The sequence below is a fragment of the Buteo buteo genome, chromosome 2 (assembly GCF_964188355.1).
Source record: "Buteo buteo chromosome 2, bButBut1.hap1.1, whole genome shotgun sequence".
In the NCBI taxonomy this organism is placed as follows: domain Eukaryota; kingdom Metazoa; phylum Chordata; class Aves; order Accipitriformes; family Accipitridae; genus Buteo; species Buteo buteo.
Window position 1 is genome coordinate 41033976 of NC_134172.1, and position 25781 is coordinate 41059756.

Sequence of the window (25781 nt, forward strand, 5' to 3'; positions counted from 1 at the left end):
CCTTGGATATCTCACAGACTGATCTGGTGAAAATCCGGAGTAAGAGACACCTTCAGCCTTCCTCTCAGATAGATTGCTTTTATTTCCAACCACTCAGTTCCAGCTAGGTCAGAGTGCTTCTGACTTGTTTCCTATCTAGAAATTCTAATCCTAAATGCACATGCTTCCAAATGCTACCCTAATGCAAATGCTTTGTGTTATAAGGAACATTTTAGATCTATTAATGCATTAAATTTAGCTTTGGGCACATAAAACTTTTCCACAAAAATGAAGTATATACATTCTTCTGATAGAGATGTTGATAATTGCTCTACCTTCAACCAGCTGCAATGGTTGTTTTCAACTACAGTTTTTGTAAAAGGCTCTTCAAAATTGCTTAGCATTATCTACCACGTTAAGGAAGATTTCCTTGCTGGGAAACAGGACATGATTTTCAGCAAGTCTCTTCTCGGATTCCGCTGTTCTGCTAGGCAAAGCATCAGATGTCTGGCATGAAGTTGAGCCCTAAGGCACAATGTCCAGACAAGAAGTCATCAGACTCAGTAGCACTAACAGTTGTCTTGCTGAATTTCTTCTGGTGTTTAGGATAAGCCTTTTCTTTGATCTCTTTTCCTTTTTCTACACAAGTTTTTGTAGATTTTTAAAGCCAAAAGAGACCATTTTGAGCATCTATTTGGACTCAACATAAAAAGAGACCCTAGAAGTTCATCTAGCAATTTCTGAATTCAGCCAAGTTACCTGTGGCTGGGCTAGAGCAAACATCTGATATTGATCTGAAGACTTCTTGCACTGGATCTTTCACCAAGTCCCATGGTAATCTCCCTCACTAGATATGTACTTTTATTTTTTTTAAACGTCTGGCTAGCTTTTATTTTGAACTTCATTGATTTCCGCTCCTAGTCAGTGCATCTCTCATGCCTCTGATTGCTTGCTTAAATACCCCTCTAGTGCCAAACGTAACATCCCTTGCCTATCCTTTGTTTAAATGGTTAAGTGTCGGATTTATTGTTTCAGGCCATGTGCCTCTTTATGAGCCACCTGTACATCTGATGATTCTTAATCATATAGACCCAAATTCTGTGAGGATATTTATGCTGCTAAAAGCACATGAACAAACTACTTTCTGTCCTAAGAAAAATGTAAAAATTTGTCAGGAGAAAAATGAGTTCTAGTATGAAATGCACTGTGGATTCTTAACTTCTGTTAAGTAAAATCATATGAAGGTGACATTTTAAGCAGCTATGTTAGCCAAGAAACTAATTTTGCCTCTGTGTTGTTGCCTTTCACTGACAAGAGTTTGTGAAAAGTATAGATGCTCTGAAGAATTCATAAAAAGATGCAAGATTCAATGAAGGTATCTCGAAAGAGAAATGTTCAAGCTAGCTTTCCATGTGGAATATGCACATGCACTTTGAGGGTCTATTTATTAAAATTTTTTTCTTAGTTACACCCCTTATATTAAAATAAATAAATTTAAAAAAATTAGCTAGATTAGGTTTAGCACACAAAGGTCCTCCTTGCAGAAAGTGCAGAATAAGGAACACAGTTTTAATAGCTTGGGGACATACTAGCTGGCAAGTAAGTATATTTTGGTGGGATTTTATTGTGACACCTCTATATACCTGTGTGTATATATACATGCACACACACAACCCCCCACAATTCTGACAGAGTCTAGGTATACCGATTCAAATACAAACACAACAGGTAAACTTAGGGAGCTGAAACCTCCCCTCCAACTCTAGAAAGGCCATTGACAGTTATGTCCTTCGTGTGTGCCTCGGGTTTTTCATCATCACGAAACTCATCCTGCTCCATGACAGTTTACTAAAAAGTATCAAATCCTTTGGAAAGGTGGCACAGCCAGGCACAGGTTACGCTTTAGCGCAGTTTCCCCCCCCTCTTCCAGCGCAAATTTATGAAAGAACTGCAACTCTCAGTGTAGGAAATCTTAGTACTCAAAAAATAAAGAAAAATAATTAAGAGACAGGTGTATATGAGGAGAACCTTTCATCTGTTCCCACCCCTGGGGAACAGAACTTTTCCCTTTTGAGTAGTTTATTCCATGGCTTGGAGTGAGCCAGGTCTGAGGTTGCTGCTGTCCTGAAAAACCTGCCCTCTGATCACTGCTGCAAGGCACCAGGGGAATCTAATACTATTTGTGCTGTTCTTAAAGAAGTGTCCAAGGAAAGAGAGTCAAAGCTCACCCTCGCCTTATTTTCCTACCATGTTTCTTGGAAATAAAAAGGAAAAACCTATCATTAATTTAAAAAGAAAAAAAAAAGGGGGGGGGGAAGCAAGCTTTGAGAGTTTTGCTCAGAGTCTGAGAAACGCATCTCTTTTCTTCTAAGTTACGATTAGAGTGAAAACATGCAATGAGTCTGGTCTGACAAGGCGAGAGTTGCTCCTCTCTTAGCATTGCCTCTTAGTAAGATGTTTCTACTTTGCTTTTATTCCTGTCAGGTAAAAAATTCAATTTTCTCCCGACACATCTTTATGCCTACACCCCTGTGTCCCCTAACACAGACGTATCTCAGCTTTAAATCTGCTGACAGTGACGCTACAGCACCTACAGAATTTGCTCAGCTTTTGGGTAGGTTTTATAACCACACTGCTCTCTGTGCCTCCCACCACCGCTAGTAATAACTGAACCAGTCAGGGAAGGTCTCTGCAAACCAGTCGCAGCAGTGATTAAGATGTAGACATACATATCTCCTTGCCCTTTAAATAGAGGGCTTAATTGGCGATGTGGATAGCAGCTTCCTAATGGACAGAAATTAAACTCCATTTAATTCCTGAGCAGACACTTCCAATGCACACGGTTTACCACACATTTGGAGCAGGGAGGGAGGGGGGAAGGAAAGAGCCACACGCACAACTCGCTCTACCTCTGACAATCACCAAGGAAAAGCAACATGAGGACCAGAATGGCATAAGTGTGGCAGGTGTGAATTGACCTGCACTGGCAAAGCTGCGAGCTGGGAAACTTGCAAATCACATGATTGTGCAATACTTGGCTCCAGTCAGTGCTATCATGTTCTTTATAAAAAAAAAAAAAATCTTAAAGACATGTACATCAAGTTAAGGGATTAACTGTCAAGTGACATTACTGAAACAGAGACAATATATTTCTTTATTGGTAATGAAATTCAGTTAAAAGTGAAGGAAGTGATAAAGAAAGTACTGTTTTGTAATGTATTTTACATAAGAACGTAATATAGAAAGGGAAGTGCAATTAAATCTTAATGTGGACTTTTTTATTTTTAGTTTATCATCTGGTTTACATTTTGAGCCCCTTTGCAGCAGTAAATTATGCTGGCATTTCTTAGGGAATAACTGCCATGTTAATTTAGTTTAATAAAATAACTGACAGAAAAGGGGGAAAAGAAGCAAGAGACAGTACCCCCCCACACATGCACTCCTTATCTTTAGCTAAGTATTCAAATGCTTTCTATATGAATTGTCCGTGGTCCAACTCCAGCACCATGTAATAATACAATACATTACAACACAGTACAATACAATCTTGGGTTTCTGTAGCGCCCTTCATGCAAGCATCCCAGGGTGCTTTACAATCATTATGAGTTAAAATTAAAACTGAAGCACATACAATTCCTAATAGAATCATTTTAAAAATGCTAAACAGAACAAATAACTTTTAAGTCTAGATTTAAAAGTCCCAACAGCCAGAGCTTTCCTTACTTCAATTGGCAATGAGTTCCAAAGCTAGGGAGCAAAGCGACTAAAGGCTCTCTCATGTTATGTTAAAGGATCTCTCATGTTGTTTATACTTGTGCAGTACTCTACAGCCAACAATTTACCAATAAGAAGAAAAAAAAAAAAGACTTATTTGCAATCTTGCTTTAAAGAATACTGGAGGAGTGGCTTGTTAACCCTCTAATAAAGTTATGGAAAAAAAAAAAAGAATAAATCAGGGTTCACGCTCAGCCATTACTGCATTAAGAAGTATGCAAGAAACATGAATGAATGAGTATAGAATTTTGTAGCAGTGCATTACATGACTGCCTCTTAACCCACTAAATAGAGAAAAAAAAAAAAGCATGGAGAGAGAGAGAGAGAGAGATAGATATATATATAAAAAGAACATCATCGCAAATATTTAAAATGCGAGTTATTCTAAATACCAGGACCACTGAGTGAGAACAGAAGTCGAGTAGGGCTCAGTTCTACAACACGTGCACATTTTAGAAGGAAAATGTATCAAAAGAAAATGTGCTGTGTTCCTTTTTTTTATTCTGTCACTTCCCCAAAACTTGAAGTCCATACGATGCAGATAATCGTTCACATGACACAGTTCTCAAAATTGCTGAGATACAATCCCAAATGGTTAGCACACAAAGTGGGGAGCACAGTCCCCAAAATGTTATTCTCTTAAAAAGCATGAATTTTGTACTTTGTTCACAGAAGAGCCTAGCTGAAGACAGCTGCTTATATCTCCATACAGCTGACTTCAGGAATGTATTAAAAAAAAAAAAAAAATCAACACTAGCACCATCCCTCTACTAGACTCTCCTCTACTTTTTCAGAAGCAGAAACACAAGACCTCATGACAGCACAGATACCAAGGGACTTGCTGACACCGTACAGACTCCTCTGAAGTCAGAAACTGCATTTATTTGAGAAATGAGGTACGTTTCCCTCCTCCCCACAATAAGTCCAGGCCCCATTACCATTTTGGAAAGGGACTTTTGGCATCCTCATTATAGTTAATCGTAATGAAAAGGCAGAAAAAAATAGCTATATATTTTCTCCTTCAATAGGGCACTGCCCAGATAAAACAGTTGTAGATAGACTGACATAGCTTTAACACTGAGAGTGTTTAGATGCATCTAAGGAACATAAACCAGTGATCAAAAGATCAAGCAATTGAAAGGTTGAGTATCCTGCAACTGTCCTCACACAGCCCTACCAACCTGCATATTGCATCTTCCCCATCCTGTCAGCAATAGGCTCTGTACTGCCCATTCTATCTGGATGACTAAAAACCACCAGCACAAATTTTAATAGTTAATTGAAAACGTTTTAAAAATCCAGATAGTACATCAGCTTGAAGAGACATCAGAGTGAATGCTCTTGAGCAACTGAGGGGTGGGTTGAAAGGCCCTGCCTGCCAAAACCTGAGCCCAGGCCCTCAAGGATTTATTCCCTGAAATAATTAATGACATCTTTAAAATCTAAAGAACAGCAACTTCTAAAGTAGAAAAAGGAGCTGCATTCCTTACTCAGGTTATTAATTATTGGGGGAGGGGAGGAGGAGGAAGAGAGAAGGAGAGAAGAGAATCACAAGCAACAAAGAAATCCTAGGACTTGATCTCAGGTCTAGGCAGGTAAAATTGAAAGGGGAGGACAAAAAAACCTCAGTTCTGTAAAGCAGGAATTAAAAATTGCTCATAAAAAGTATGTATTTTGGCAACTCTTAATAGCTCATTCCTTGGTTATTTATAGGTCTGGAAATTTTAATTTTAGCAAATGCAACTTTTTTTAGTTGGGATTTGGGGGGGGGGGGTCAGAACAGCAGTGAGGAAATGTGAGAGGATTTCTATTACACTGCTTATTTGCTATGACGGCCAGGTGCCTTCAGATCAGGTGAACTGAGAAACACTGATGTTCTGAGCAAGCTTTCTGTCTGGCGTGTCTGCCAGATCATATAAAGTCTGCATGATGCCTGCATAAAACAGCATGCAAATTCAGGGCAGGATATCTGACCAAAAAGGAAAATATATGATCTATATTGTGCCCATGTCAGATGCAGACAATCATTCACTACAGCACGGAAGTTTGATCAAAATGTAGTCAGGATAGCTATATTTATCACAAGTGCAAAACTATTCAGACTTCGGTATAATCCTAGCACTTGTTCTATGTGCGCATACGTTTCACGGAATGCAAGTGTATATCCCTCTAACTGAAAAAATGCCATTCCCTCATCAGCAAGAACAAAATTATGTTAAAGACATTGCAGGTGGCGGGGCCGAGGCGGGGGGGGGGGGGGGAGCAACGCACACAAATATCTTCAAAAAGATTTAAAATACTAATGCAATGTCTGTAAGTGACTATGTCAATAAGTATCATACCACTGGATATATTCCATGGAAACATTGCATGTCCCCTACAAACAAAATATTTTAAAAAATAATAAACCATGAGATTTGAGATTCTACTATACATCAGGCCTGGAATTTCTCATCTGTAATGCACTGACTATTGGTTGTCGTGAGAGTCAGGCTAGATATAAGCAGTTTCAAAGGATGAGCAGAGGACAGAAAAATAACAACAAAAAAACCCCACCTTCGCGTTTCAGGATACTACGGGGGAAGAGAAAGAATACCTTGCTTCAGAAGTGCTTTTGCAGTGGTTTGACAAAGTGCCTGTTTGTGAATACTAACAACAATAATTTACAAAATCTTCTTGTAGAAAAAAAAATCAGGTGAGATAATACCAGTAGAAAAATCAATGTCATTTGATCACTGCCATATTTTCAAAGCATTGCCCAGATACTAATTAATCGCTATAATTTCTTCGTTTGGTAGGTGACTTGTTATCTTTCTTTCATGGAAAAGGTTACAGGAACTCAAGATAAGGGGTACATCTAAATGTTCAAAAGCGCACAGTGAGTTTGTTCCAGAATTATCAAAAGAATTTCCAGGCTCTTCTCAGGCCAATAGCCCATGTTCCTCTCCTCTCCCTCATAAAAAGCTTATCTAACTATATATATACACAGAGAGAGTGAGTGAGAGAGAAACACAATAATTCAATAGGGACAAAAAAAAACCAAAACAACAACAAACACAACCCTTATAATATCAGTATAAATATGGTCTGTAGTATTTCAGTTATTTTAACTGTGGAAGTAATAAGAGACTTCTCCACTAAAAACCAAAGCAGAGCAAAACTGTGAAAGTGAAGTATGAAAATGCTAGGGCTAAGGCTGAGTAGAGAGATGGAAGGACTAACATTAAATAAATAAATGCAACAGGCCTGCCTGCCTCATCACTTTAAAGCAGCTCCCAACAGACTGAGGTAGAGAAGAGCTCCTGTGCAAGGGGTTGGAAATAAGAACTGATGGTAGAACAATTTCTTTACAACCCTTTGGAGACTGAAGAGCCAAAACAGAAGGGAAATGAGATCTAGGCCACTTGCAAGATGCACCAATTTAATGGAATGCACAAGATGGCCCAAAATTGAGCCCTAGATAAAATTCCAAGTTGCCTTCCCCATCAAAAGAGGTCTGGAGAGGAAGCAGAAATGAAGTGAGCCATGTGTATCAGACGCGAAAAGTCTTTCACCTGGCATCTGCATATGCTGCTAATCCCTAGCAATAAAATCTGCAAACCTGAGGTAAAGCATGAAAATACACACTGCAGCGCGTAATTCAGAACAGGCTTGGCTTTTCTACGCAAAATTTGCAGCATCCTTTTACCAAAAATTTGAGACTAAACCTCTGGACAGATATTTGCAATTCCATGGCAATTCAGAGCCATGCATTTGCTCTGTTCCGTCCCAAGCACTCCAAGTCACGTCAACAGGGATTCCCCGTGATGTAGGCTTGTATATTGAGCAATAAACCTGGCCTTCGAGGGTGGCCACAGCAGTCACAGAGTGAGACAATTACAGTAGCTTCAAAAGAGATGGTGTATTCAACTCTCCTAATGAGAGCAAGAGTCACAGTGGTATTTTACCAAGGAAGGCATGAAGAGTTCATACCTGTATGCCCCAAGGTTTTAGCTGCACAAGAAAGCAAATGGCAAAAAAAATTAAAAGAAAAAAAAAAAAGAAAACCCACTCAAGTAGATGATGCTGTTAAGTTTTCAAGACTCTATACTTAAGACAAGCTGGATCTCAAAGCTTGTTTGCTCACATTTTTTCAAGCTATTATATATATCTGCACTATAAAAATAGTTTGCTTGGGTTTTTTTGCAGTGCATAGAATATCAGTATTCTGAATAAATATGAGCAATTTTTTAACACACAAAATGCAAGATTACTTTAAAAAATGCAGTAAATTCTAAGTAAGGATGATGATTCTCAGTTTTCCATGCTTAGATGGGGCTTCAGAGATGCCAAGCATTGAGCACAGAAACTTAAATGCTTTACAACAAATCCTTCCGTACCTACACAAAATAGAGTACTGCTAATGACAGTGACAGAAAACGATAGCTACTCTTGTTTCCACTTTGAGTCATTTTTCTGTGGTTAATAAATTATATCCATAACAGTGTTAATAAGTTATGGTACAGTGTCACTGCATTAGTTTGCATTTGTGATGAAGCACTTCATATGGCATTACCTATGCCCATGGAAGTACATAACAGGAGAACCACTTCTCTGCTCTCAGAAGAATCTCCCATGCTGGCATTTTGATGGACCCTCTAAGGAAACATTGCCTCCTGACCTCTGCCTTGCTCCTACTTCTCACCCCTGTTGCAGCAGCACACCACTGCAGGGCAATTCACAAACTTTAATGCATTTAATAAAACACAGGCACTCTTAAATCAGTGTCCCTTCCATAGGAGCAATATACAATGAGTTATTAGTTAGGCAAATACAGGAAGCATTCAGATCAATTTAGTCATGTGAAAAGGACACCCTCAGATCAATGTGTCCTCCGTCAAGCTCCTGAAGGAAAACGGGAAGATTTAGACTGACTGATGGGCTCTTGATCAACCACTGTAACAGCTTGTTTTTCCAAAGATGCAGAATAAATAAAAGTATTTTAAGTTTAATGCAATTAGGTCTTTAAAGAAAAAAACAGAAGCTATCTAAATTCTTGCAACCCAACTACCACAGCATTGGTGAAGATAGAGATGACAAAACTAATAAGCATGCTTTTTAACACCAGAAAGAAGCTCACAGCTTTAAGTATATTCTTTTACAAATAAAGAAGTGCAAAATGATAAACAGCCCCAAATCAGAGTTTCGTACTCTGGGGTTTTGGTCATCTCACGCACTAACTTCAAGAGGTGTTATTAGTCAAAAAGCTTTTTGTTCATTAAAATTCTTAGATAAAAATTCAGTATAGTTTAAAAACAACTTTTAAAAAGAGCGTAATTATTGAATTGTCTCCAGTACCATGATACTGTCTCTAGTGAAGTATTCCTTTTAAAAACTTTTTTCTGCTTTATCATTGCATCATTTCCATATATACAGAAACTGCTATGTGAAACACAATGCCCAAACAGAAACAAAACATTCCATCTCAATAGAATTTACTTGCTTTCCATCAGTATCAAGTAAAAACTAGCACTATTAGGTTAAAATGGAGAAAAATCCCAAATTATCTGCAGCCTCCATGAGCCAGCAGTGCAAAAGCTCACATGCTTTTATAGTAGGTACATACAAGATAACTTTGCAGACATATTACTGGAATGGTTTGCAACCAGTGAAGATAATTTTTATTATTTCCACTTCAAAACTTCCTATATTGGAGCCACATCACTGAAAACAATCTAACCATAGGGGAAAAAAAGTGATGGGAAAATAGCTTGCTAATATATCCGCTGGAAAGACAGAGGAAGAGAGTGGTCCTCTATAGATCAACTGAAGTCTTTCAGAGACAAAGATTCCAATACTCTGAGCAAGAGAAAAAAAATCCCTGTAAAAATACCTTGGCTTCCTTAACTTCCTTTTTCCCCCTCCCTACCACAACTAGCATCATTTATTTGTATACTGAATTTTTCTGCACTGCACCACAACAAAATACCTTTTAAAATTAAAAAGGTAAAAATAAATATGATGTTCCCACCACAGCATCATTGGACACAGTACTGCGTAGAAAAATAAGTTGCGCCTTCACAGTAATTTGATAAAAGAATGGCAAAAAAGAACAATACACCAAGGCTTGAGGAAAGCATCAGTTCAATATTTAGCAATGCATAAATTGAGATTTCATTTTTGTTTAGGTATATTTTGATTAGAACTAATAAATGACTGATTTTCCTTTGGTTGTTTGCAACAACAACACATCATCCAAAGAGCTTTATTCTTTATTCCCTTCTCATATAGCATGCCAAAGACTGTCTCATTTTATGAATTAGCATTTAAAACTACTGTAGGTTATCTAACAAGCATTCAGATTCAATAGTACTTTTGACAGCAGTAAGTAAAGAGCCTTTTAACATCTTGAACACATGTGCTTGAAAAAAGTAGTTGCATCAAAGCAGTTCAAAGACTGAAGACAAAAACCAGTTAAAATCCAGTTTTCTGTGAGACAATTTTAGTGTGGTGTAAACAACCTTTCACGACTCCCCATGGGAAATGTTGTAAGACTATATTCAAAATGAATCAGGCATATTTATAAAGATCATGAAGTGGTCAAATGAATTTGCATTTTTGGCAGATTCACTCCATGGGTACTACTTGCTACAGTCTGTAGAAATCTCAAATCTCACATCAGCGTTGCCTATAGTGCTTTATTATTTATTACATGTTATGCTAAGTACCTGTGAAAGGGGACATTCCTTGGCCAATGAACTCTGGTTCATATCCTTCAGTAAGTCCTTCAGAGCATTTCTTACTGTTGTGTGAGACCATTGTTCAGGAGGCAAGTCTTCTAGTTTAGGGCAACTATTTGAAACACAGATTAGAAAAGGGATTATTACAAGATTGCATCCTGCTGCAGAACATTCCTTTAAGACAGACAGATTTCATTTCGCGCATCAAGCAGATGCATCTGGAGATTGCTCTCGGTCTCCTGATTGTTCCGATTAGTTAATTACTTTATACAACACATCTGCTGTATTGATGCATGAATTATACATCAGCTGCATGTGGCGACTATTTTTTCATGTTACTTCTACCTTCCTGCTCTGATGCGCTTGGTAAAACAATTTAAGGTGTAATGCTTTCTCACGACTGATCATGAAAAGCATTAATATATTAACTGGTTTTTTTTCTTTTTTGTTACCGTGAAATTTAAGAACCTAGACAGCAACAATAAGTGTGAGCAAGTCATTCTTTTACAAAATGCACACAGATGGTATTGTTCATGATATGCAAAGATATTTTTCTCTTAAGTAAACTTTATGTAAAATGCCTTCTTGTAATGCATCATTTAATTGACTAAAATGCAATATAGTTTTAATGAGATATCCAAAAAAAATCTATGTATCAGAGCTATAAAAGTTTTCTGCAATAGTATACTGTAAGTTAAAGAAGAATTAGAGTAACTAAAAATTAATTTAGGTAAGCTTTTGTACTTTGAGCACACACCACAGTAGGAATTAAATACAAGCAATATTAACAGTAAGAGCAGACAAGTAACAGTTCATGTCCCAGAACTGGTATGCAACTTACCTGTGTAACTGGATTTTCAGTGTGACCACATGATACACGTCTTGCAGCATGTCTGCTACTGTAGCATCAGGGGCATCTGTCACATAGGAGAGTGGAACTGGATTCCACTTCCCAACCTGGATAAGCCCTGCGGGATTTTTATTTTTTGATGGTAGGGGGAGTGGGCAAGAAGCGCAGGAAAAATTGAAGAAAAAAGTAATTTATCTGTTAATTCTTAGGGGCAAAAGAAATATCTGATTTTAACAAGATCACCACCTTTGTTTCTAGCCTCTTAAATCTGGCAAAACAAAAGAACACCCCCCCAAAAAACCCCCACCCACACACCACCAAGGATATGCTTTATCTACATTATGAAATTATACAAATGCATTACAGTAGAGATTTTTCAATATGTATGGAAGTATATTTTCCTAAGTTCCCATGTATTCAATAGGACATGATATAATAGTTAGCATTCCTCTTAACAAATTAGAAAGGATTTTGCAATGCAAGGACTGAGTAAAAAAAAAAAAAACTTTGCAGTCTATAAAACCATCAGGAACAAAATAAAAGAAACAGAGCTGGATATTCAGTCATAAATGCAAGTTGACTCTCAACAGTCCATCTGCTCAAATATGCTTTACACTTCCTTGTGGATCCTCAGTGGAGCAGATTATTAAGGTCAATAAGCATACTAATGATTCAGTTGAAGTCTTTTTTTTTCTTTAAACAACAACAAAAAAATTTACCTCCACATTCCCCAAGAACAAAACGTGCACTAACTAAACAAAAATACATTAAGGAAAAAAAAAATAGAGACAGAATCTGCAAGAAGTTTAAGTAGTAAAACCTGCCTCGCATTCCTGAAAGAAATCCTGCCCCTCCCCCAAGACCCCACAAACAAACATAATTCATCATACAATTTCATAATCTTATTTACCTTTTGCTTGGGCAGCAGAGCTGTGAGAATATCCAAGTGATAGCAATGCCATTTCAATCAGTTGGTTAAAAAGCATATCCTTCCTCACCAACACAAATTCTGCATGCTCCTCCTTAGAATCATACTCAATGGCATTTTCATAATGTTCCACTACACAGAAAACTGGAAGCATACTTCCTATTAAAAAAAATTAAATTTAATGTATTAAACTTGAGTTATAGTAGAGTAGGTGGGTCTATACAGCGTTATGTAAATAAAACCTGTACAAACAGGCAGAGGAGGCAACAAGAATCATCACAAATATTTGATAAACATATTCCCTGAGTCCTTTCCTCTCACCCTCCCCAAAAAAGAGAAAGTTCTACAAAACATACATCTCTCTGAAAAGCAGAAATGCAAATTTATCTTGCTTGATCGGATACAGATTAAAGAATTACCTTCTATAGAAACAACAAGGTTGACTGAAGAGAAGTTGATTCTCTCTGTCCTGCCTGATTTGTTGTGAGTAGCAGGCAGCATGAGAACCTAAATACATACTGCAGATGTCTTCACTGTAAGCCATTTTAGTACCAGCTACATAATTTTGTTCGTTAACATTAAAACTTTCTTAGTCCTGCCAAAAATATTTAATTGCCTTCACCATCAACAACAAATCACCTTGTGTGTTATACATTCGCTCTGAAAAGAGTACACAAGGAAACAAGGCAAAAGTTAACACTAATTCGTGCTTCATTCACTGAGTGCACTTGAGCACTACTTTCACTCACATCTTTAAGAAACAAATCATGATTTCAATGCCGTTTTAAGAAGTGTACCTGCAGTTTGGGCTTTTTTTGTTGTTGTTGTTGTTGCCTCCTGCGCTTTACGTTCCACATTTCTGGTATTCGTTGCTATTTTGGTATGCCTGAAAGTAATTACTAATTTCCAGTTTTGTAGCATCATACAACAAACCATTCCCTACGCTGCACAGAATATTAAGCAAATAACCTTTTTCCTTTCCTTTTTTGTTTTTCTAAAGATTTTTTTCCTCCCGTTTGACAACAGACAGGGAAGTAACAAATGACCCAAGCTGTTTTAGGGACAAAGTCTCTTCCAGCAATTAGATTCCTAGACTTTGTGAAAATCCCTCCCAGCCTCCCAGACGAACACAGATGACATGATGACCTCGGACCTGAGGTTTTAGGCCCCTGTCCCACTGTCTCCAGCAGCGCAGGTTAGGATCTCTTAATAACAGAAAGCAAAAGGGTTAAAAGCAGATGTACAGAACTGTCTTATGGCAGCCTGCCAGAGGGGTATCATCTTTAGCATAAATGATGACAAGGGTTATTTTAACAGGGCACCCAGGAACTCCAATTAGTCCTACAATGTTAATGCCTCTATAACCACTGCCCTCTAGACTTACGGAAACCTCCTAACGTGCTAAGGTGCACCAGACATGCTGTAGTCTAAAAAGACAATTTACTCTTGACAATAGATAAACGCTTTAAGGCCACGTCTGTTGATTTGTGCTCTAACATATAGCAAGAAATCATGATAAAAAAGATACCTCTTAAGCACGTATGTTTAAACTACATCTGTTCACCAGAGAGTCAATCTCTGGCAAACAAACCCCTTCAGGCTCGCTTGGAAAAGCTCACAAACTCACTCCAGTTTGCCCAATAGGCTCAGCATGAAAGACAAGACTAAATGCTTGCCAATATTTATGTAGTGCAGGAAGGAGCTTTTTTTTTTTTTTTTTTTTTTTTTGTCTTTTTTTTTTTTTTAAATCTAAGTGAGACTGGTCAGGAAGGGAATGAAGACCAAAGCAAAAGCAGTACATGCAAATTGGTAATTTCTTCATTGGTTTTAATTAAGCTGTGGAGAGCTTTCTTAAACACACACACACACTCTTCATCTGCAAAAGGTGGTTTGTTTGGGGTTTGGTTTTTTTTTCCCTTCCAGGCTCTCACAATTGTTTGACCTACTACCGTCTGACTCAAGAGTAAGGGCTCAAAATTCTTAAGTAGTTTCACCATTAATACCTGAAGATAAAATGTAAACAAAGCTTCATTTTAACAAACAGTGCAGATACACTCAAAACCAGCTAAAGAGTATGTGTTTTTCCCCTTATCAATTCCTACAAATTAAGCTCTGATGAGACACAAAACTAGCAATGCACAGGTACTTCGCTGCATATCAGCACACTTTTTGCTGGGTACAAGGTCTCCTGAGTTGCAGCGTTCTGGAAAATGTGGTGTTTTAAACATCACAGGAAAACCTCCTGGCCAAATTTTGATGTACAGTGTAGATTATCAGAGGTGGATCCTGGTAGTGCGACACAGGTATCATCTGACTACAAATCAAGCCACTAAATCTTTTAGCAAACTGTCACTAGTGTCCTTCTGTTAATGTGAAAAATGTTATACAGGAGAGCACAATCTCAGCTGGCTGATCACTCCTGCTAGTACTTGGCAAGACCTCCAAGTGCAGCAACTTCATAACCTTCTAGTATTAAAGGGGAGAGCATTGGTCAGCGCTCACTGCTAAAAATACAGCATGATTTAAACCTGAAGGCAGTGTTAGAGCTTTTGCTGAAGGTTTACGAGTCTGTGTAAACAGCACGTCTGCCATAAGGAGCAGTGAAGTCTGTAGAATCCTTGTCTAAAACTGTCCTGGCATTAAAGTTTGCTGTGCAAATATCACATAATACCAGAGACAGCTGAAATCTCCTATTTAGGAATTTATGGAACTTATATGTTTGCAGGCGTCAGAAAGTCCTTTTTATATAGCCCCACTGCTTCACTGTACAATATTAATGCACTCTGCTTGAAAAGCCGTAATAAATTATATTTTTAATGCTCTTACCCTGGCTTTCTTAAGATGCATACATTCTTGGCAAACAATCAATAAATAGGGTAATCATGAGCAGAGGCCAAAGAATTTGCTGAAGTGCTGTTTTTCCATTTTTAATAGATAAAGATCTAACAATACGGACTGCTGTGTCTGTTCATTTCAGGATCAATATATTCTTTGTTTTCGCCAAACCGAGGAAAAAATAAATGATTGTACGATAAATGTTATGCATCAGACACAATGAAATTCCTCTGCCTTCTAACTTTGTGCGTTTAATAGTCTTGGTTGCATTTTGCACTTTGCTTAGCAAATGCAAGACAAATCTGGATTATAAACATACACTGATTATACTAAGAAAAGTAGAGTCTGTTTTAAAACAAATGCCAAATTACCTGCAGCATATTTTGATTTAAATTAGCAAGCCTGCAGGACATGGTCAAAAAGACTTACACATTTTGATAAGCAAAATTTATAGATTATTGTCCATTAGAAGTATTTTCAATGCAAACAAAAGCCATCCACATACAAACATCAATGATTCTAAATGTGCCTTTTCCTTGTGTAAATGTCTAATTACAGCAAACCAGCCACTGAAAAATATGACACCCAAGTCGTTCATTGTTCAATAATGAATTGTACTTAAGAAAATAAACTGCGAAGATTGACATCATAAATGACTTTTCCAATGTGATACCTAAAGATTTACACTCTCTCCTTTAAACCAACTTGCAACTGTTACAGAAATACTGCTGCCCGTCCAAGCTTGGACCATCATTAAGAGGAAAGGCGAGAATTTGGTTTGTGGGTTTGGTATTTACTCTTACATAGTTTTGCGTTTCTTAGCCCAACACTTACTCAAAGAAATAATGCATTATATTACTCCTATTTCAATGTAGGAATTTGCTTTTATCAGGGCAGCTAGCCTTTACCTTAACAAAAATCAGACTCCACCCTGTAAAGCAAGATGCTCCACCCAAGCATGAAGCTTACATTTCCCAAATGTGATTTATATCAGAGTTGGGAATATATAGTATTTTAGAATGGAGATTTAATCCTGAAATATAAATGAAGTAGAGTCTGCAAAAGTATGCTTTCCCCCCCAAGTATTATAAATCATATTTCTCTAATGCAGAATTATCAAAAGTGTTACCTTTTCTAATATTAGTTTTCATCAGGTGTCCAGAGTGTTTTAAAGGCACTCCTTGCATTTTAGTTCCTGTACTTCCAAGTCTTCCTCTTCCTAATGGGCTCCCATTCTGTTCCAAGCGCGCAATTTTGGCTGGTGGACCCTTCGGATCGCTTACATTGTTAGACATTTCTGAATGTTCTTTCCCCTGAGTTGCCTCGTTCAAATGATCCATACTCAGTCCCGCCTCTAAAGATCACCTGCCATGATTCAAAAAAAAAAAATATATATGTTGTACACGTGTGCGCATATGTATACGTACACAGCCTGCACATGTACTGAGAGAGAGATATATGTATCATAAGCTCATAAAGAAGAATAAATAACTATTTTAACTGGAAAGAAGATGCCTTTTTTAAAAGAAACAAACTTATTCTCCAAAAATGACCTCATACACCACTTTACAGAGAGATCGCATCATAATCTGATGGAATTATTTTTTAAAAGCCAATGAGAGTACCCCTTTAAAAAAAAAATCTTCAGAGATACTCTACTAAATCTGAGAGAAACTAAGACTCATATAAAAGATGATGATTGTCAAGTTATGTGCTCCAACACAGCCATTGTTACAAATCTTACAGAAAGGTTTGTTATTAATCCCGGGTGTTTTTATTGTGTTAAGAGAGAGACAGAAAGAAAAAGATTCTAGTGAAATATTTCTCAATCTACTTGATTAAAAAAATGGATGCACAATAGAGAGATTGTTAAAACTTTAGTTGAAGTAGCAACAGATTTATTAGAGATGTAGAATATCATCCATTTACAATTCCTCCCCCCCTTAAAAATAAAAGTTAGAATTTAGCATTTAACTTCGGAAAGCAGTAATGGAAGATTGTTGCTTTTGAGTTTCCTAAGCAATATTATACAAAGAGTTTATCAACTTTTGCTAAGTTCAAAATTTGCATATGAAATTTTTCAGATGTTAAGCTTTAAGTGTTAAATGGAGTAGTTTATTGAATTAAGAAAAATAACCGAGAAGAGAAGGTAGCATGTCACAAAACATAATGCTGGAAAAAAAACCCACAATTTCTATAGTGCTTTTGAAGCCCTTAAATATAAAAAACAAAAACCAAACCCGGGGTGATGCTAAGTTATGTGCTGGCACAGCTATTTGAAACCAAAAACCAGAAGTAATTTCAATAGCAAAGGTATATGTTAGCATGCTTACATTTCCCTTTTTATAAACTTTCAAAACCTCCGTCCATGAGTAACAATTCCAGTTAAATCACTAAAAATCTCCCAAGCCTAGAACATAGCGGAGTAAGTTTCAAGGATTTTTGTCACTCATCGTAATCTGTTTTGCCAACTATATTAAAAAAAAAAAAAAAAAAATCAGTTGCTGAGAATAGAGACATCTTTCTGGTTATGATTTCATTCATCAATACTGTTGTGATTGTTAGGTATTTTACCCTACCTTCCTCTGAGAAAGGTGTGACTACACTGACAATTTTGTTATGTATATAATACAATCACTAAGGACAGGTGACTAGACATTTATTTATGTACCAGTATTTACATTAGCAAGTACAAATACTAACACTGGGGAAGTCGTATTTAGAAAGACTGGTGTGAATCTGATAATTGCTACTTTCTTTCAGTTGCCTAGTAATTCAATACATTTTCTGCACATTACATAGCAAAGCTATTAAAGCCTAAACATCTTGGCATTTTTTTATATACTACTATGTCATTGGTATATATGCCAGTGACAATTCTGTAAACTATTTTTTTCTTGTTTGAACACCATGCTGCTTTTCCCGATATGGTGAAGAATGAGGCAATATATTAATCCGAACATTTACAAGCAACCTCAAGAATGACACTGAATAGCTGAAGTTCAGAAAATCGGGGGTTTTTTCCTTATGCTGTAAGGTGACAGGCTAAGGTTTACCATTCATCTTGATCCCATCTGTTTTAGGTCATGTGTCTCATTAACAGTAAATGCACCTATTTTAGCCACTTTTCGAAAAGATTTTTTTTCTTTTTTTTTTTTACTGTGTTAACTGCAGCCTAAGCAAAGAAATACAGACCAAACCGTTAACATCTTCCGATGTTTCTGATGATGCTAACATACTATAGGGCTCCTTCTCTGAGACTGGTCTCTCTCAAGAATAAGAGGATAAACAAAAAAGGAAAAAAAAAAGGGGGGGGGGGAGAAGAGTAAAACAAAACAAAACAAAAAAAAGCCTCGAACAAGAAAATCCTTGTCACTTTTGGCAACTTCAGAAGTACTCTAAGGCACCGAGGATCTTTGCTACAAAAAGTATCTAGTCATCATGAGTCAGAATCGCACTACATCATGTACAGTGAATAAAAGTGATAGATCGCAGTTTAGTTAATACACTGACTACAACCAAAACACCAAATGGGTCATTTTCACTTGGCCTGAGAATACCCACCCATCGGCATCCTTTCACCGCTTAGTCATCTTGTAAAAAGCTTTATGTTACAAAGCAAAATTACATGCACATAAAACACCTAATTTACTCATTTAAACTCCATGCCCAAGGCTAAAGTTCACTGAAACCTCAGTTTGGAATAGTGATGAGCAACAACCAGCGTGGCCTGACCAGGGAGAGGGTTGCAGGGAAGAACTATGATCTCCGCCGGTTCCAGGCCGAGAGTTTCCCCGGGTTTCGCATTTAGGCATCTTTCACAACTACAAGTTTTCATCACAGGCATTGAGAGAAGAGCACAATTTCAAGGCACAGTTTCCCAGAGACAGCATACACGTACGGGCACACCGCGCAATTTCTGAATGAGAGTTGGTGCGGTATCTCCTTTTGTCGCGATGAACGCCACCGGTATTATATTATTTCTTCCTCTCCTCCTGAATCAGCCCCCTCCCCATGCCTTTCCCCTCCTCTTCCCTCCCTCCCCCATAAAAACCCATAATCACATTTGAGAGAGGCTCCGCACTTATCCGTTCCATATGGCTCTCACAATCCAGGCCAAGCTTTCCCTGTGACCTTTTAAAGAGACAAAGAAGCAAAGTACTTATCTAGAAACAGAAACACTGCAGTTTTCTGAGTGAAATTAGCAAAACCGACCCGAAACTCACCACTTCAAAACTTGACAGCATATAAATAACAAAAACAAAGGAGGTTTCCTTTGCAGCCCGAGCTCTTGAAGAGGAAGAAGTTCAAGACTGATGTTTTCTAGGTCCCCCCCTTTTTGGAGGGGGGGAGAGGGGGGGCAGCAGACCTGAGGACTACTTCCCCTAATATTCTCTTATTTTTTCTTTTTTTCTTGTTGCTATTTTCCTCTAGGCGGGGAGGGGCAAAAATAAATAGCGAGAAACAGAGTAGCCATGAGCAAAAATGGCAATGGACAAAAAATACAGATTAAATATCTTTTGAGAGCGCCAGTTTTCTAGGTTTAGCAACGGAAGGAGCTGAAGATCAAATTGATCAGACAAGTGCAACGCTCAAAACGAGGAATTCATAATAATAATTTAAAAAAAATACAGTAGCAGGTTTAAATTGAGGTGGAGGGTGACTGAAGTCTAGCTATCCTTTCAAAAATAAAACCAATGCGTACAAGAGCAAGTGAGAAAGGGGGTATTAAAAAAAAAAAAAAGCAAAGGGAAAAAAAGGCAGCTTTTCTATCTAGTGTGAAGAGCAGAAAGTCTACTTCTAGGTTGTCACTTACACTATTATTCTCCAATAGGCACCCAGAGGAGCAGCACACACAGAAGGAGCTCGCTCCCCTCCCCCTCCGCAAAAATACACACCGTAACAGCCCCCAAACTTTCTGCGGAAACCTCAGCCCCAGAGATCGCTACTGGAGATTAAAAAAAAAAAAAAAAAGTGTAGAGAAAATTGCAGGAAAAGGCACTAAAATGCCACTTTTAATCTCGCCTTTGCGGTCCGGGGAGGGAAAAAGAAAAAAAGAAAAAAAAAAAAAGGCAGAGAGGACCTGTCTCCTCTCATTTACCGGGGGCTGTTGTGCGAGTGAGGGGGAGAGAGGGAGCGAGAGAGGAGGGGAGAGAGAAAAAGAACAGAGGGGAGGAAGGAAACACACACAACAAGGCACACCACCACCACTACAAAAAGTGACGAGGTTTCACTCCCTCCGAGTCCAAAACCGGGAGAAATTATAATTAAAAAAAAAACACCCAACCCTATTTAAAAAAAAAAAAAAAGACAAAAAAATGGTTCTGTTTCTGCAAAGGAAGAAAAAAGAAAAAGAAAATCTGGGAACTCCGAGAAGAGTTGCTCGCAAGAAGGGGTAAAAAATATAAAATAGAAAGGTTGCAAAAAAGCCAACAACAACAAAAACCAAGCCAGCAAAAAAACCCAATAATAATTGAAAAAGAATAATAATGGTAGGCTTTGTTTTTTTGTCTTTTTTTTTTTTTTTTTTTTAATTCTCGTTTCCCCTGGCTGGCCGAGTATGGTTGTTATTTAGGCCGGTTTGGTGGTTGTTGCTGGATGTTACATGGATATATGTGTGTGTGTGTGTGTGTGTGTGTCCCCGGACGGAGCTGCCTTGCCTTGCTCTGCTCTCGCTCTCTCTCCCCCCCCCTCCTCCTCTCTCTCTCCCTCTCTCTGTTTCTGTCCCCATTAAATTATTAGTTGACTCATCACTACTCCTCCTCCTGCTGCTGCCGCCGCCGCCGTCCCCTGCTCAGAGCCTCCTCTCCTCCTCTCCGCTACCGCTCGCTGCCGCTGCTGCCGCTGCTTCTTCTTCCTCCTCCTCATTTTAATACAAAATAACACCGAGGCCACCGGCTTTTTTTTTTTTTTTTTTTTTTTTTTTTTTTTTTACATCCCGAGACGGGAGGAGGACGCAGCCTCCCTGCTGCTGCCCGGAGCCCTTCCCTGGCGGCCCCGGATCATCCGACGCGTCCTGGGAGAGAGAGAGAGAGAAAGTGGCAGAGGAGGAGGAGGAGGAGGAGGAGGAGGAGGTGGTGGTGGTGAAGGAGAGAGGCGTGGGGGAGGGGAGGCCGGAGCGGGAGGGGGGGGCGGTCGGGAGAAGAGAGGTGGCAAAAGGGGGCCGCAGTGAGGAGCGGGGAGGGGAGGGGAGGGGAGGGGGCGCCGGGCCGCGCCGGGCCGGGCCGGGGGGGTCCGGCCGCCGCCGGTAGGTGAGCGGGAGGGGGCCGGGGGAAGAGGGCGTGCGGCTTCCGGGCGCGCACGAATTTGCAGCCAGCTGGGTGCGGGTGAGGCGGCCCTGCCTGCGCCGCGCACAATGCCCGCCGCGCCGCGCCGCCCCGCGCAGGCAGCGCCGGCCGCGCGCCCCCTGCGCGCACGCACGCACGCACGCACGCACGCACGCGGCAGATGGGGGCCTGCGGCGGAGGGGGCGAGCCGGCGGGAGCGTGGCGTGGGGGGAACGCCGGGGGCGGGGGGCAGAGGAGAGGAGGAGGAGGAAGAGGAGAAGGGGCGGGGGTGAAGGCCGAACAATATCCTGCCGAGCGCGCCGCGCCAGCGCAGCCCCCGCCCCTCCGCGCGGAGGCTGCGCGGGCCGGGCCGCGGCGGGCAGGTGCACGGCGGTGGCGGCGGCAGCGGCGCGCTGCGGTGCGGAGTTTCCGCGCCGGGGAGGAGAGGGGGCGGCCGGCGCGGTCGGCGGGGGCAGCCCCCCGGGGGGGGGCGGCAGGCCACGTGGGGAGAAATAAGTTCTCCCCCCCCCACCCCACGCCTTGGTATCGACAGAGGTGAAAGAAAACCACCGGGCAGGTTGCAAAAGGGCGGCAAAGGCGGGGTGGCACAGCGTGCCCGTGTCCCCCCTCGGCGGAGGGCACCGTCCGCCCGAGAGCCCCCCGCGGGCTTGCGCGAGGGAGGGCGAGGCGGTGGGCGCCGCGGCTGGGCGAGCCGCCCCGGGGAAGGGCAGCGCGTGGCTCTGCGCCCCTCTGACGGCGGAACGCCGCAGCCCCGCCGCCGTGCGGGACCGTGCGGACCTGGCCCTCCACCGTGTCCGCGGACCGGGACCGAAAGCCGCCCCTGGAAGGTGGTAACGTACCGGCGAAACACATCACTGCGAGACAGACATAACTTTTTTTCCCATCATGCACTTGGTAAAAAGTAACCCAACTAGACAAACTTGAAAGCAACAAGTTTGTACAAGCTACGAGATAAGAGAAAAATCAAACCTCTTTATTGATAAAATGCACGGTGTTTGGGTATACTACATCTAAAAGGAAAGTTGCATCATCAACCAAAGAAAACGTAAATTATGGCACAGACAGATACATTGCCAAAATGTTTAGGGTAGTAACTTTAAAAAAAAACACCAAACCCCAAACCAACAAAAAACTCCATACCGCACTGCATATGCAAACTTGAAGCAGCAGCAAAAGTAGGGAAGTGGGGAGGCCAACACCAGTTCTGTAATACACAAAGTAGCATGGCCTCTGAACAAAGAAAAGGTGAATCCATGAAGAGCAAAATTATCACTACACATATATTACTTACTATAAAAGAAGAGGAATGCATTGAGACTAGGTGAAGAAACAAGCTGATGTTTACCGAAATAAGCACGAACAGCATACGGGGCATGCAGGAAAAAGAAAGTGGTAATGGGGTGAAATACATGAAATATTTATCATATTCAGCAATGCACAAAATAGATTATAATCTCAGAAGCAAAGAAATGCAAGGCTCGAAAATGAATACACTGTTACATAATACTGTTATTCAAAACGGAGCAAGTGGAGGTGGCGTACAAAGGAAACATGAAAAGTTGTACCTATGTTGCGTGCCCTGAAAAAGGTTACTAAGATTGTTACCAAGAGCGCTGAAAAGGAAAAAAAAAACAAGCAAACCCCAAGAAACATGTTTCACAAAGAAAAACAAGGGAAAATGTAGGTGACATCTTCCATAACATATGATCAAGGGATAACTGTCTAGCGGGTTGTTTATTTAGAAACCATCTTTTTCCAACAATAAATAGATTGAGTATTATTCAGTCCCTCTGGAAAAAAAAAAAAAAGGAGAAAAAAAAAGAGCAAAAAAAAGAATTATTATTTCCCAATGTTTGAATACTTGGAGGAAAAATGGTGTTAACTAGTTGAATTCAAACTTTGCGGGCACGATGGAAAATATCAACATTGTATTATTTTTCATCCTTTTCAGGAAAGCCTGCTACAGTAAACTTCAGCAGTGAGCAAGACTGACTAAAGAAGAAAATTGTGAAGGATGAGAGAGTTTCAGCTGGCAGTATGCTGCCTGCAGTATGATGGAAGAAAAGGACACTGAAGATAATTTGAGAGATGCAGAGCTGATTAGAATAGAGCAGATATTTACAAATATGATTTGGAACAAGATTTGGGACTAAAACATCACCTTACAAAAATGATTGCCAGATATGACAATAACAAAAAAAACCCAAACCAACCCCCCAAACCCAACAACAACAACAACAGATTAAAATCTGTTCTAAAATAACTTTTGCTTTGGTGTTCGCAAACCATTCCCTTCATGGTCAAAAAAACCTTAGCATGTTCAGATAGAAACAAAGTGATTAGTCCAAAAAGCAGAGACAGTGAATTAAAGGAGCAGGGAGATAACAATCTGATAATACAGGAGCACAGAAGGCCTAATAATGATATTATTATGCACACTAACCAAAAACTGACAAACAAATATTCTGTTAATTATATAATCATGCATATGCTTCCTATGCTTGAGATAAATGATTATGGAAAATAACTCTCTTCTTGAAACTGCATATATGTAGTAAACCTTATAAACTCCCTACAACATGGATTAATCTAATTCCCATACATCACTTATGCCCAGTAAAGTATTTACTACAGACTTGGAAGGCTGAGCGTGGAACCCTTGCTTTGACTAGAAAGCACGAATTACTGAAGGCTGCTACATCTTGACATATAGACAGCAATCAGATATCTCTTACCAATACCAAACTACTTGGAATAAATTCAAGATACAGATATCTGATTTTCATTTGACCTATTCGAATTTGCACTTCACTATGTCAACTTTGATATTAAAATGTTCCACTAGAATAAAGATATTTATAATAAAAACATATATAAAGAACAGAAGATGAATAGATATTGTCATGGATACATATGCAGGCAATCATTTAAACATGCGGCAATAGTAACATCACATTTTTCATAGCTTCTAGTCGAACATACAGCAGACAAATATATGCTTAATAAAGCTTATTAATCCTTAATAAAGTTGTTGCACTGGGTTTATGATATATAAATGCATTTTGCGCTAGGTTGTGTTGAAATAAGACAAATAAATATATAAAAAGTTGGACTGCGTTTTTTCAACTCCATGGTGAATTAACTCTCGAACAGCAGTCTCAGTAGCTGCAAAACAAAACAAATTCTCCAGTGTGGCATGCTGCCTCGGTGCCTCCTAAGGTCTCTGTTCCAATCTTTTCTTGTTCAAAATAAATTAGGAAATATGGGCCTAAATCTTGAGGCTTGGCTCTTGTGCAATGCAAACAGAAATGACCTGGCAGCAGAGCAAAACCAGCATGGCTGTGTATTCTCTTTTATCAGATTTCTTTGGGGAGATCAGGCTGATTGGGTTTTATACATACGTACTTCTGACAACTCTGCGGCCATTTGGGTAACTCGTAAGCACCAGCCGGTGCTGGAGGTGATGCAGAGCTGTGCAGTGGCAGCGGGACTGCCGGGAAACTCACTTCGGTGGGGACCTGACTGTGTTTTCCCCACTGCAAGGGGTGATGCATGCGCAACTATGACTGACGGTAACTGCTGGGCAGCAAGGCAATGAAAATACCGATCCGTGGCTTTCTGAAGGTATGGCCAAAGGTGGATGGCTCCCCGCTGGGCTTGTGCCTGATTGCCGCATGGGTTGGACAGAAGTGTGGGTTAAGGGGAAGGATGCGCCCCACTGTCCTTTCCCACGTCTATCTGTGCAAGCCTCGGCACAGTCACCGCTGCAGTGTGGACACAGTCCTGCGGCCCTCCAAGTTTTGCACCTCTGACTGAAGTAGTTTTTCGGTCTCCTCAGACTGACTTCCCCTCTGTTTTGCCCTGAACAGCAGTTGCTTGACACCGCTCAAACACTTTAACCAACCTGACTGCTGCAATCACAATTTACATACGACCCAAGAATCCGATGCGCACCGATGTGAATCACAGCGTTCTGCGACATCCCCCACGCTGAACTCAAAAGTTACATACCAACCTAGATTTTTTTTGACTGCAACCTGCCCCAGCCTGGATAGGATGCCTGTCAAAAAGCAAAAGTGCTATGAAATGAAATTCATAGCACCGAAAGGCATCGCACACAAGCTGTCGTCCCCTCTCACATTTTGCATGAGCAATTTCTGCTCGTTTGTGTTCTCTCACACACGATGTCCTGAAACAGTTACGTAAAATGAATATTTAACTTACGATAGTCAGCTGTATTGAACTGCATTTAATTGCTTATTAAGTGAAGTAAATTATCCTTACCATATTCGTCAGAGGTGAAAAACCTACATATATGCTACATGTAGTGCATTCATTAGTTTACAGACCCCAAATCCCTTGGAAAGTATCAGATATCTACACAGTGTCCCATGGTGCAGCATTTTGTA

General features: G+C 39.9%; 1 protein-coding gene across 11 annotated transcripts in view; it reads right to left on the reverse strand.

The window, feature by feature from the left end:
• Nucleotides 1–25781, reverse strand: part of SATB1 (SATB homeobox 1) — a 115525-nt gene that overhangs the window by 55258 nt on the left and 34486 nt on the right. For 3 of the 11 annotated variants that reach the window (XM_075052022.1, XM_075052017.1, XM_075051939.1), the window contains exons 1-5: nucleotides 19312–21095; nucleotides 16215–16450; nucleotides 12233–12409; nucleotides 11314–11440; nucleotides 10461–10584 (exon numbers count right to left, since the gene is read on the reverse strand). In XM_075052022.1, coding sequence (XP_074908123.1) covers nucleotides 10461–10584; nucleotides 11314–11440; nucleotides 12233–12409; nucleotides 16215–16425 — 639 coding nt within the window. In that variant the 5' untranslated portion in view covers nucleotides 16426–16450; nucleotides 19312–21095. Of the gene's footprint in view, nucleotides 1–10460; nucleotides 10585–11313; nucleotides 11441–12232; nucleotides 12410–16214; nucleotides 16451–17418; nucleotides 17765–19149; nucleotides 19220–19311; nucleotides 21098–25781 lie in introns of those variants that run through there. The other 8 variants (XM_075051991.1, XM_075051948.1, XM_075051957.1 and 5 more) reach the window with 7 other exon arrangements.